The 11,759-nt window shown below is 37.0% G+C and overlaps 3 protein-coding genes across 3 annotated transcripts; 1 reads left to right on the forward strand and 2 right to left on the reverse strand.

The window, feature by feature from the left end:
• Window positions 1-2,036: 2,036 nt before the first annotated feature.
• LOC105782589 (WPP domain-interacting protein 2) lies at window positions 2,037-5,472 on the forward strand. The gene is made up of 3 exons (XM_012607420.2): window positions 2,037-2,202; window positions 2,557-3,702; window positions 4,574-5,472. Exons 2-3 carry the CDS (start codon window positions 2,559-2,561, stop codon window positions 5,314-5,316), a joined length of 1,887 nt encoding a protein of 628 aa, XP_012462874.2. The 5' UTR covers window positions 2,037-2,202; window positions 2,557-2,558; the 3' UTR covers window positions 5,317-5,472.
• Window positions 5,473-5,552: 80 nt separating this feature from the next.
• On the reverse strand, window positions 5,553-8,928 carry LOC105782590 (high mobility group B protein 10). The gene is made up of 6 exons (XM_012607422.2): window positions 8,526-8,928; window positions 7,475-7,553; window positions 7,175-7,337; window positions 6,987-7,064; window positions 6,045-6,400; window positions 5,553-5,859 (listed from the first exon to the last, which is right to left on the reverse strand). The coding sequence occupies exons 1-6, from the start codon at window positions 8,681-8,683 to the stop codon at window positions 5,773-5,775; spliced, it is 921 nt and encodes a 306-aa protein (XP_012462876.1). The 5' UTR covers window positions 8,684-8,928; the 3' UTR covers window positions 5,553-5,772.
• A 310-nt stretch (window positions 8,929-9,238) lies between these two features.
• LOC105783997 (photosystem I reaction center subunit V, chloroplastic) lies at window positions 9,239-10,008 on the reverse strand. Its single transcript, XM_012609737.2, has one exon. It carries the CDS (start codon window positions 9,929-9,931, stop codon window positions 9,455-9,457), a length of 477 nt encoding a protein of 158 aa, XP_012465191.1. The 5' UTR covers window positions 9,932-10,008; the 3' UTR covers window positions 9,239-9,454.
• Between the last annotated feature and the right edge of the window lie 1,751 nt (window positions 10,009-11,759).

Below are 11,759 nucleotides of genomic sequence, written 5' to 3' on the forward strand. Positions count from 1 at the left end.
TGATCCAGTAGCTGAATTATAGCCCAAAGATGGTAAAGGAGAAAACCCAACAAACGAATAACCTAATAGAGGAGTAGGCCCAGCACCTGGATAAAAAGAGGGCCCCATAAAACCCATAATAGTAAGCCTCGCAAATCCAGTAACAACGGGCCCTATGAAGCCAACATTAATGGGTCTACATAGTTGTGATGCGCTTGGAAAACTTACATGATCCGCATAGACCGAGTGGGTCGGTGAAGGCGTAGGCCTAATAGAAAAGGCACTCGAGCCATAAGACATCCCAAGTGGATGAAACCCATCAGGGTTAGCAGCAGCCATAGAACTCCCATCATACAATCAAGAAAACCTAGCGGACGAGTATCCATCAGAAAACCTAGGAGAAGACAACGGCGAGGATTGAACAAGAGGTCTATCAAAAGTTTTATCAAACCTATAAAAACACCTTTGAGCAAGATGGCCAAGACAACCACAAATCTAGCATTGTGGACGGGCACAGGAACTCCGGCCACGACTATAATAAAAGCTTAAAGAATAACCCATCAATCGAGACTCATCCACAGGAACAAACAATGGAGCCATCACTAAAGCATTCGACATAGACGAGCTTTGGACCAGATTCGCTTGAACATGTATTTCCGAAACAAACCTCTATTGTCGATGTTCACACTCTAGCAGAATATCGACAAGTCGTTCCATCGTTAAAGGTTTAGACAAAAAAGAAGTAATGGTGAGCATTGAGTAAAACTCAGCCGAAAGTCCAATAAGAATAGTATTGACTTGCTCCGCGGTGAAAACAGAATGTCTAGATGCTTCAAGAAGGTCACAGGTACCTTTGATATTAGCCATGTATTCTTTAAATGGGAGATTCCCTTTATTTAACGAGTGTAAATCATGCTTCAGCCTAGAGAACTTAGCACTGGATATCGCGGCAAATAGATGACAAGCTTTGCTCCAAACTTCACAAGTAGTAGAGGTACCTATAAAACACGGTAAGAGATCGATGCTAATCGTAGATAAAGCTAAGAAAGAAGAAGCTTATCTTGCTGATGATACACAACAAAGTTGGGATTAGAGACCAAATGCCCTTCGTTGTCAAGCACAAATTTGGACGAAATCAGAATAGTACCAAGGATGTAACCGGTAAGGTTGTACCCATCAATAACAAGTTTGATCTGATGCTGCCATTGAGCATACATGCCTTCCTTAAGTTTTACGGTCTCATGTCTAGGAAAGGATTGCACGACACGAACAGGTTTTTCACCATCTAGGGAACAAGGCGAGGAGGAGCTGTGAACCGGAGTTAAATATTTGAGGAACTCATTAGCAAAAGGAGTAGCCATCAAGCGTGGAACGGAACCTAGGAGCCAACAACTGATACCATGAAAGAATCATATACTAAACGTAAGAAAATGAAAATACTAAATTTGTGAATAAACTCTGTGATTATTGCTAAATGGAATACATGGGAAGTAAATATATACACATACAGGAGAAGTAAATGCTACTAACTAATAACAAAGTCAGTTGTAATAGTCTAACTATCTCTAACAAAAATAAATAAAAAGATAATTTTAGAAATCATATATAAGTATCTAGCACAATTTCTTAATTCTCAATTGGACCAATTACATCAATTTAAAACGTCAACAACTCTTTTTTTTAAATAATCTCATTACAGGTTTTAGTCATATTTGCTCTTTTTGACACAATGCCTAGAATTACTCATAACTCTTCCGTAACCCATAAATAGAAAGACCCACGTCCTCGTGTATTAACAACAATGTCCATGTGAATCAAAAAATATCACCAACTTTTTAACTCATAAATAAAAATTCCAACAAAAAATCATAATCCAACCTAAATAATAATAAAAAAAACCGTTACAATTTAAATAGATTTTGCATTGGCTTGGAAGAAAAAAAGAAAGATAATGGAGATTCTCGATATTTTGTACTTACTACACCAATTGCATTGCTTCTCGAGAAAATATATTTATATCTATAAATATATAAACACTAAATCTAAATGACACTGTTTTTTTACTTAATAAAAAAAAAGGTGAGTAAATTCCTACCCTATATAACTGCAAATCCAACTACTGCCTAGGGTTTCCCATTTCCTTCACCCTTACCTTCTTCATCTTCGATTCTAGGCCTTTACTTCCGTTTCTCACAAACATATATATCTATGACACCATAAAAGGTACGACTTTTAATTGCATAGCTTTATTAATTACATCCTATTTTTTACTTTTTTTCTCACTTCTAATTCTTTAATGTGCTTTCATGATATGTATATTTATAGAAAAGTTAAGCTCATTTTCCTCTTTGAATTCCTTAATTTGTATTCGAAATTGATAATTAATTGATAATCCAATGATGGGTGAGTTTAGATTTTATTTCACTTCATTGACTTTTTTTTTCCAAATTGAGGATGATAGCTGAGTTGATTTTCTTTTTTTCAAAATTTGGTTGATTTGGACATGGTTTTGTTGGAATGGTAGTTATAGTTCCCGATCCTGATCTGATTAAATCTTGTACGAAACCCAATTTACAGTTATGGATTTGGGAAGCGAGTGTTCTGCGCTTGAATTGGTTGAGGATAATGAAGCCACTCAAAAAACAATACCTCATGTTGGTGATGATAAAATGAAGAATAATCACGGTGATGATTGCGAGAGTAAAAATAATGGATCGTGTGCAATTGATAATCTGACTCAGAGGTCGGCCATCGATCAAACTGGCGATTCCGATGCTTTGACAGCTGGTAATCATGTAAAGGGTACTGCTGAGATTGTACTGCCGATGCATTCACCACCTCTTGTAGCAGGTAAATCCCCTGGTGGGTCATCTCCTCCTACCACCAAAGGGTATGGCTTGAAGAAATGGAGGCGGATCAAGAGAGACTTTGTTAAGGATTCCACCACCTCAATGGACAGCAGTAAAATATTGAAGCGAGGTTTGACCGGTTCTGCAAATCCGGATCCAAGTAAACCTCAACAGAGGGCATCACCTGAGATCAAGCAGAATCGTGCATCCCCTATTGGACCTGTGAATATGTTGAACACAAGTGTTGCTCCTGGATCCATGTTTGCTGTTGGAGCTGCTTTTGCTTCTGCCACAGACTCTGAAAATAGTGAGGACCGGAGTAGCAAGTCATCAACAGCAGCCAGTATGCCAAAGGTGAGATACGACCTGCCTGCAGTTTTGGGGTACATGCATGATAAAAACCAGATGAAGAATTTAGGTGGGAACATTGTGGGTAATTCAAGTCATAGAGTTCATCAGGGAAAGGGCCGTGCTGAAAGCAGTAAGAAGGCCAGAGGAGTAAGGGTCAAAATCGAGAAGGAAAATTCTCATTCTAGTATTGAATCTGACTCAAGAAGCTCCAACTTTATCTTTACGCAGCATCCAATTTCTGTGACAAGTAATGGAAAGCAAAGTGGAAACCCCATGAATTATGATGGAGAAAATAGTGATGAAGCTCATGAAGACGACCACCAGATCAGTGAGGAAGTTCAAACTGTTTATAGGAAAGAAAATTCAGGTGATATCGAGGAACTTTCACCTGAAGATTTAGCTGCAGAATTATCTTGGGAGGACAAAGAAGAAAAAAGTGGGAATCACCGGCCTTCACCAGATCAAGACCCATTGGTCCAGTCTATTCTTGCTCTCCAATCTGTCCAGGAAGCCCTTGAAAATGGTGAGTGGGTTATCCTCCTTACAGTTTTGGTAAACCTTCTCATGGTTTGTTTATATATTCTTACTACTCATTTGTACTGTATCCTATATTCTGCAAATCTAGCTTGATGATCCTCCTAATTGGTTCATATTTTACTTAGCTTAGTTATTTGAAATTTGAGATATTTCCACTAGTATCCACTTACTGCAGCTGAGATAACAATGTCCTCCTTTGCTTCAGAGTTAGGAGAAATATTGACTTTAGTTGTTAATCATAATTCCTCAGTCAACATAGGGTAAAAAGCCAATGCGAATAGCATAAGGGAGCTTTATATTATTAAGGGAACTTGGAAATTTGCAAAACCAGTCTCCATGCATGTTCTAGGCTGGTAGTCTTAGATAAGTCTAGAACAAGCATCTTAATGGGCAAGTAGGGCAGCAGTCAACATAGGGTAAAAAGCTAATGCGAATAGCATAAGTGAACTTTATATTATTAAGTTAGTGAGGCTTTTATTAATAATTAACAATTGATAGTGATGGTAAGTATCTGGTGAAGTCCGATTGCATCAGGAATAAGGTTGACCTAGAAAAGGAAATTTGGCAAGAAACTGTAGTCAGAGAAGCAGTAAGATTATGTTTAGTTCATATTGAGAATCACACCAATGATTTTTGCTGGTTTGTGGTTAATGTTACAATGATATTGCCACATTTATTTTGCTTGTCTTCAATGCTTCATGGTTATTTGATGGTTACCATTAATCATGTGGAGTTGTCTTGCACTATAACATAAATGTTTCATTCTTGGTGAAGTAAAATTTTTATCGCCTATGAAGTACTAGTCATTTCTTGCTAGCATAATTGCTGACTATGTCCTTTTTTGTTTTCACATGCAGAAGTACAGAAGCTAGTAGAGATATGCAAGGAACCTGTACGTGATGGTTCAGTTAACATTAACAATGTTCTTGTGGATTCTACTTTTGCTGATGAGGAAATCCACGAAACTAGCTCCTCTGACCAATTAGGTTCTGAAAAGATCACAAAAAGTGCTTCAGGTTCCTTGGAAACTCAGGTATTCACCTTAACACACAAAGTAAAATATTTGGAGAGCAAACTGGAGGAAGCAAGGTCCGTACTTCAGGTGAAGGAATCTAAGATTTCTGAACTGAAAACTAGTGTGAAGAGTAGCGGGTCATGGAAGGAAGAATCAAGAAGCATTGCAGAGTCGCAACAAAATGAATATAGAGAAATGGAACTTGACCTTGAGGGCCTGTTTCAAAAGAAAATGGAGGCTGAAATTGAATTTCTAGTTCTAACCTGGGAAATAGAGAAGTTGAAAGTTTCAGTAGGCAATCAAATCACAGTAGTTGAAGAGCAAACATCATTGGTTGTGGAGCAAGAACAGATGTTGAATAAGCTTGGAGAGGTAGAAAGCAAGGCTGTAATGCTAAAGAAACAAGCGGAGGAGTTGGAAAAATATCATGGAGACATCTTAGATGTGGAAGAGGTTTTGCAGATGCGCGGAAGAGTATGCAAGGTTATGTCATGTTTTTTTACACAACTAGTATTACTGGTTTTAGTGTTCTTATTCCTTATTTTGCAGTTGTCAATCCATTCAGGGGTGGTTGTCCCCACCTGAGTTAAGGAAAATAGGCCCTTTCTTTTTTGTGAGTGTATGTGTGTATTCTACTGTCTAGGCAATGATCCAAAATGTAAGATTTCATTGGTTAAATACCACAACTTGATTAAAAGTGGAAACCTTTTTCATTTTTTATTTGAGCTTCTCTTCTCGACATCACCATGATCTTATATCATATGCCTTCAAGATTGTATATTTTTTAACATCACTATATTCTTATATCATAAAGCGCTATGTACTGTTCTAAGCTTCTAGCATTCTGATAGATTAATATAACCACATTTTACAAAGATCTTCCATCTGATCACCCAAAGTCTGAGAAAAGGGGCAGGGTTCAGATAATCTGTTCATACAGAGTTTTCAAGGGAAAAGTTGAGCAACAACAACAAACAAACAAACATTGAGGGAGGGTTGGCAACCCCATCATTTAGTTCCTAACGACCAACTCATCAGATGCTATTGAGGTGTCGAATCATGGGAAGATCGATATTCCAACATTTCAGTTCCGTATCTCTCGTCCTTCATCCCTTTCTCCTGATAAACCTACATCACAGTCAAGAAATGTCGTTTTAAGAGAGCTCCAATGGTCAAATGAAACAATGCAGGATTCAAACTGCACACACACAAACAAACGCACATACACACGGACACATACATACAAACGCAGACACACACACACCGACGCATACATACAAATGCTGGCAAATGATATACTAGTCTACTCCCACCTGTTTCTCGGCCTCTGTCAGATTGCTCCATAAGTTCCCAATTTTCTTGCTGATGACTTTCTCTTCCCCGTAGTACATAGGTTTGAGTTGAGCATAATGCTCAGCATAGAAATGATTATAACCACTCCTGTTTGATTTTGGCCTGGAGGGGTCCTGTGCTAACCGGGATCTCTTTCGGCGTCGAGGAGGTACATCTGAAGTATTTGAACTTTGAGACAGTTGATGCATTTGGGGGATATGATATAGGACACCTTTAAATTGATCAGACCCCAACCTAACTGTAACCAGATAGCCATTATCAAATTTTCCATCAATGATCCCCGTCACGGAACTGCCAATCTGCAACTCCTGAGCTCCTGCTTGTATGAGAATGGTAAGAACCCTCATTTACTAAGACAGCTAAATTAACACACTTGCAAACAGGTATACAAAATAGACATAAAGGATATGAAAATTTTGGTATAAAACACAACTACAACTACCCCATGAAATCCTTACTTTATCTCAAGTTTTTCTTTCTTGACTGCAAACAAAGCATTCATAGTTAAACAGACATTCTAGAAGCTCAATCACTGAGCAATTTACATTGAAAATATTTGTTAAATCACTAATGCTGAGAAATTCAATTGCAAAAATCCATAACTATTTCAGGGAAAAGCCACTGTAATGCATGATTTTCATTTAAAATGTATCATAACTTTCTCTTCACTAAAAATTGCAACTATAATGGCTACCAAATATGATTGGATTGTCAAAAACATGGCTACACAACCCTAATAAGTCTAGAAATATCAAGTAATGAATGTAGATTAGAGATACCGATATCATTCCAGTGAATATTGAATGAAATAACTTTTTCATTAGAAGGCAAACAAGTCTAAGGAAACAAGTATAGCCGCCATGGTAATCGGAGCCCTCATATAAATAGGTAGTTAAACATACCAACAGCTGTTAATTGGTTCGTAGAGGCATCTTCCATTGCGTTTGCAGATCCAGTCACAAGGCTCTCACTGGCAATGCCTGCCAGAATAGAGTTAAAATATATATATAAATTACAAGCTATAAATATTTCTTCAGAAGCTATCCGATGCTTTCATCAGAGAAAAAAAAGGAGTACCGTTTTCAAATACCTGGGGTTGAGACTGAAGAGAGTTGTTTACGGAAGTAATAGACTTGCTCAAAGTGATAAAGCAATGATAAATAATACTTCCTTAAAACAAAAGACGCACTCGTAATGGTTGTAGGAAATCTAAAGCCCACAATCACTTCCTTCCATTTGCGATCTTTTATTACCTGTAAACCATTTGAAGGAAAACTTAAATAGGAAAGGAAAATAAACTTCCTTTCAGAGGGGGTGTAATAAATGGACTAACATGTTGGACCAACTCAATGTGTCGATAACCTGAGAACTTTTAAAAAACTTTTAATACCTTTTCGAGACCTCCACGTGATGTGACTTCCACGAAGAGTTGATGCAGATCCAGAGCCTTTCCTCCAACAACCGGAACCCTATCCAACCAAAACACCAGAAGATAATATAACCTAAGTAGTATTTTCCTTTCCCTATCTGTTTTTATTATTTCCCAACCCCCAGTTTCTCTTTAACAAGTCAAGTGGCACATACTTTAAAAGAGTTAACGAAAAAGAAAAAGGAACCCCAGCCTCTTGTTTGTTCATGCATGAATATTTCTACATCATATCTCAAGTAAATCAAGGTATGAAGCTCGCGGATTACTAAAGGTTAAAACTTCATATCAAAGAAGAGAATAGGTATATTAAGCAATAAGTAACGAGAAAGCAGCAGCATCCACTATAGCCATATAATTGATGCCATAAAGTGTTAGGATCTATGCATAGTAGAACTAAACACAACTGAATCTAATCTTAGAGTAAATGTGATTGTTAAAATAAAGAAAGAACAAGCAGGATTTGCTGCGCTCCTCCCTCAAAGAGCAAAGTTTTACTTTGTTCAGTTGGTTCATTTTTCAATAAAGAAAATGCCAGCAGAAAATGTTGCGATTTGCAGCTATATACAAGCAAAAGACTCGGTGAGTGCTATGTTCATCAAAGCCTTTACATATACAAAAATAGTTGGTCAAAACCCCGCATGCAATCTAAGAAAAAGGGAACTGGGGAAAATTACAACAATGGAACTTCAAAATAAACTGTTAAAGTGGAAAACATTTTCTTTAAGCACACAGAATGCTCGTGTTGCAGACAGATGATGCAATAATAAATGCAAATAATAGGAACACCGGTTCATCCTCTAACAATTTCCAGAACCCCTAAAGCCAAAGTAGAGGAACTAAAAAATTGCAAAGAAAAACGAAAAAGAGAGAGAGTTGAAACATAAAGTACAAGGATCTGCTAAATCCTACTCTTGCAAAAGAAGCAGTTAGAAAGCAAGAAAAAGTAGGCCCGGGAAAGGAAACCTGGTTGGGAATTGCTAGGAATTGTTATAAAAAATAAAGAGAGAGATACTTGAACTTGAAGCCGAGAGATATGTGAAAAGCTTTGAGCTTTTCCCAGAAAAGGTCAGGGCTTTGAAGAACATCCTCATAGGTAGCAGTAGGAGAGGGATAGCGAGACATGTTGGCGTGCCCATTTCTACTCTCACTCTGCTCTTGATGCTCAGACATTTTTAGACTCTAAACTCTAAAACAAGGGTAAATCAGTTTGGGGTGATTTTCGATTTTCTTTTTTCTTTTTTTTCTTTTTTCTTTTCTTTTGGCTATTCAAATGGTATGCTTGCTTGCTTGTTACCCTATTAATATATTGATTAATTAAATTAACGCTAAGAACAAAGTAAAGTTGGTATAGAATATTATTATAAGCTAAAGCAAGTCTTTATAAATAAATAAGAAGGTTGATTCAGGAGAGAGGAAAATAAATGAAAATCTGAAAACCCTAACCCTTAAATGATACCATACTGCCATAAAATAGTTAATTTGGAAGTGGTAGCTTGTAAAAGAAAAACAGAGATTTGATATATCAGTGAATAAATAATTATTTAACATTAAATATTGTTTAATAAAGGATAATATTATCTTAAATTATATTTAACTTTATCTTTCTTTTAAAAATGAGAATTTAGGTGAAAATAAATTCGGATTTAAGTTAAAATAAATTGATATATGCCAAAAATGCAGAGAAGTTTTTTATTTGGAAAGAAAATAAATCCAAAGAAATCATGGTGGTTCAACGCATATGGTTGATTATTGTGTTATAATTTATTTGGTAAATAATCTTCTACTTCAATAAACTGCTATATTGGGATATTTAGTTATATGGATGAAATTATCAACCTAGAAAACTAACATACACTCCAAAGTAACCCACAAACTTAACTATACAAATTACAAAGGGATAATCTTGTCAAACATAAACACATCAACTAAGAACAAGATTGTTCAACTAAAGAACTTGGGATCATAGCCATTGCTGGAGGTGGCCAAGATATAGTAAGCAACAATATGACCCAGGGATCCCCAAGCCAGAACATCCACCAGGTTGAATCCCACCGGATCGTTGGATTTCAGGAGGCTAACATACTCCTTGGCTCGAGTGTCACCCGCTTCGAAATGGGTCAACCCGTTTTGCTCAGGCACTTGCTTCGCCACGTTCTCTCTTTGGAAGTTGAAGAACACGAACCGACCCAAGAAAAGGGAGAGGCCTGTGCTTAGGCTTATCACCACTGGGGCGCTTAGCTCCGCCTTCACACCACCAACCTTTCTACCACAAGACATGGAGGTGAACTTGGAGGAGGGGGCCTTGCGTAGGGGCCTGAGGCCATGGAACGATGGGGTGGCGATGTTGTGGCGGCTGCCATGTTTGTTTTGGAGGGTGGTGGTGAAGATGGGGGTTAACAAAGCTGAGGCTGATGCCATGGCTGCCTGAGTGTGTGGATTGATTAATTGAGATTCAGAGAAAATGGGAAAGTTAAGATAAATTCTGGAGGGGATTAAAAATGAGAGATTGGAGGAAGATTTTTATGTCCACTTGGCTTTGGTTCATTGGGTTATTTTGGATCATACGTTCTTTTATCTAATCTAAATCCAAATCTATATCACAGCCCATTTTTAAACCAATTTTCTTATTCAAAACAAATAAATTATTAATAAATTTTATAAATTTTATAAAATTCAATTCAATTAGCCTATATCAACTAGTTTTATATCCCTCACCATATCGATAACTTGATTGATTCTCGATCCAACTGATTGAATTGTCTAATCCAATTCAATTCAAGCTACACTATCCAAAACTTGTTTAGACCTTATAGTCAAAAGATAAAAAAAAAACTTGTTCAGATAAAAGGAATTTTAGGTTTTCTTTATTACTAATTTTTAGGTTAATTTATATTAATTTGCTGAAAAAAAATATTAGAGAAACTAGGTTAAAATTTTAAAGATTTATCAATCTACATTGTTTTTGGAGAGAGAGAAAAATATGTTCTACAAGGCGCGTTTTTAGGAGAGAGAACAAAAACGCAACCTCCAGGGCACGTTTTCATCGCCACATAAGTGATAGCGCACCCTGTAGGACCCATTCTCCGTTCAACGGCAACTATCCGACGATAACTTTTTCAATTGCTAGTAGGGCTCCAACAACCATAAAAATTCCTATATATACTCCTTCAAACTTCATTCTTTTCAACCAAATACTCCATACTCATTCTTCCTTCCTAAATTTTCAATCTTCAATCCCCAATTTCTGATTTTATATTTTCAATCTTAAATTTTTAATTTTCAATTTTTAATTTCAGATTTTCAATCCTCAATCATTTTAAGTTCTTTTTTGAATTTTATTCTCTTTGTTATAAATTTTAAATGGCAAATCAACTTATTCGTTTGGACGACAAGCATATCTTTAATATTTAATTGCAAATGGTAAGAAAATTTATTAAATTATTTAAATTGAAATAGTTAATTATTATACTATTTAGATTGTTAATCTTTTATATTTATATACTTAACCCGAAGATCGGATATTGGAGACGTACATAAACAATTTAAGCGAAGGTGCACCGAAGGTCATTCATGGACACTTGCAAGATGCAAGCTTTTCATACGCGGCTCGCATGCTCGAGGGGGCTAAATTGGATCCCCTACTCATCAGTGCTTTGGTTGAGAGATGGAGATCGGAGATGCACACGTTCCATCTTTCCTGCAGCGAGTGTACAATTACACTCGAGGACATCAGTTTACAACTCGGTCTACCAGTCGATGAGGATGTCGTTACTGGGGCAGTTGTTAATGCCGATTAGAGTGTAACATGTGAGAAACTGCTAAGGAAGGTGTCGAACAAGTTCAAGGGCAGTCGGATCGAGATGAGATGATTGGAGGAAAACTTCCAAACTGTTGAGGCTTCAGCAAGCAACATTGAAAAGGAACAATTCGCACACGCAATCATCTTGAAGTTGATCGAGGGTCTGCTAATGCAAGATAAATCTCACAATCTGGTGCATTTGAGGTGGCTATTACTACTATTAGTTGACTTGAAGGAATCGAGATGACTTAGTTGAGGATCAACAGTGTTGGCGACATTATACCGAGAAATGTGTCGAGCGACGATATGAAATAAAATAAAAATCGGCGGTTGCATGCTCCTTCTCCAATTGTGGGCATGGTATTGACTACCATTTTTACACCCCCGAGTGGAACTCCCTTACGAATTCCTAGTCGTCATATGGTAATATTCATCCCATAATATCAT

This window comes from Gossypium raimondii, chromosome 13 (assembly GCF_025698545.1).
Source record: "Gossypium raimondii isolate GPD5lz chromosome 13, ASM2569854v1, whole genome shotgun sequence".
NCBI lineage: Eukaryota > Viridiplantae > Streptophyta > Magnoliopsida > Malvales > Malvaceae > Gossypium > Gossypium raimondii.

Excerpts from the sequence above, each read along its gene's own strand:
- LOC105783997 (XM_012609737.2), bottom strand. The coding sequence starts at position 9,931 with ATGGCATCAGCCTCAGCTTTGTTAACCCCCATCTTCACCACCACCCTC.
- LOC105782589 (XM_012607420.2), top strand. The coding sequence starts at position 2,559 with ATGGATTTGGGAAGCGAGTGTTCTGCGCTTGAATTGGTTGAGGATAAT. Across the intron at positions 3,703-4,573 it reads CCAGGAAGCCCTTGAAAATG|AAGTACAGAAGCTAGTAGAG; the intron begins GTGAGTGGGTTA and ends TTTCACATGCAG.
- LOC105782590 (XM_012607422.2), bottom strand. The coding sequence starts at position 8,683 with ATGTCTGAGCATCAAGAGCAGAGTGAGAGTAGAAATGGGCACGCCAAC. Across the intron at positions 6,401-6,986 it reads GAACCAATTAACAGCTGTTG|GAGCTCAGGAGTTGCAGATT; the intron begins GTATGTTTAACT and ends TCATACAAGCAG. Across the intron at positions 5,860-6,044 it reads TGACAGAGGCCGAGAAACAG|GTTTATCAGGAGAAAGGGAT; the intron begins GTGGGAGTAGAC and ends ACTGTGATGTAG.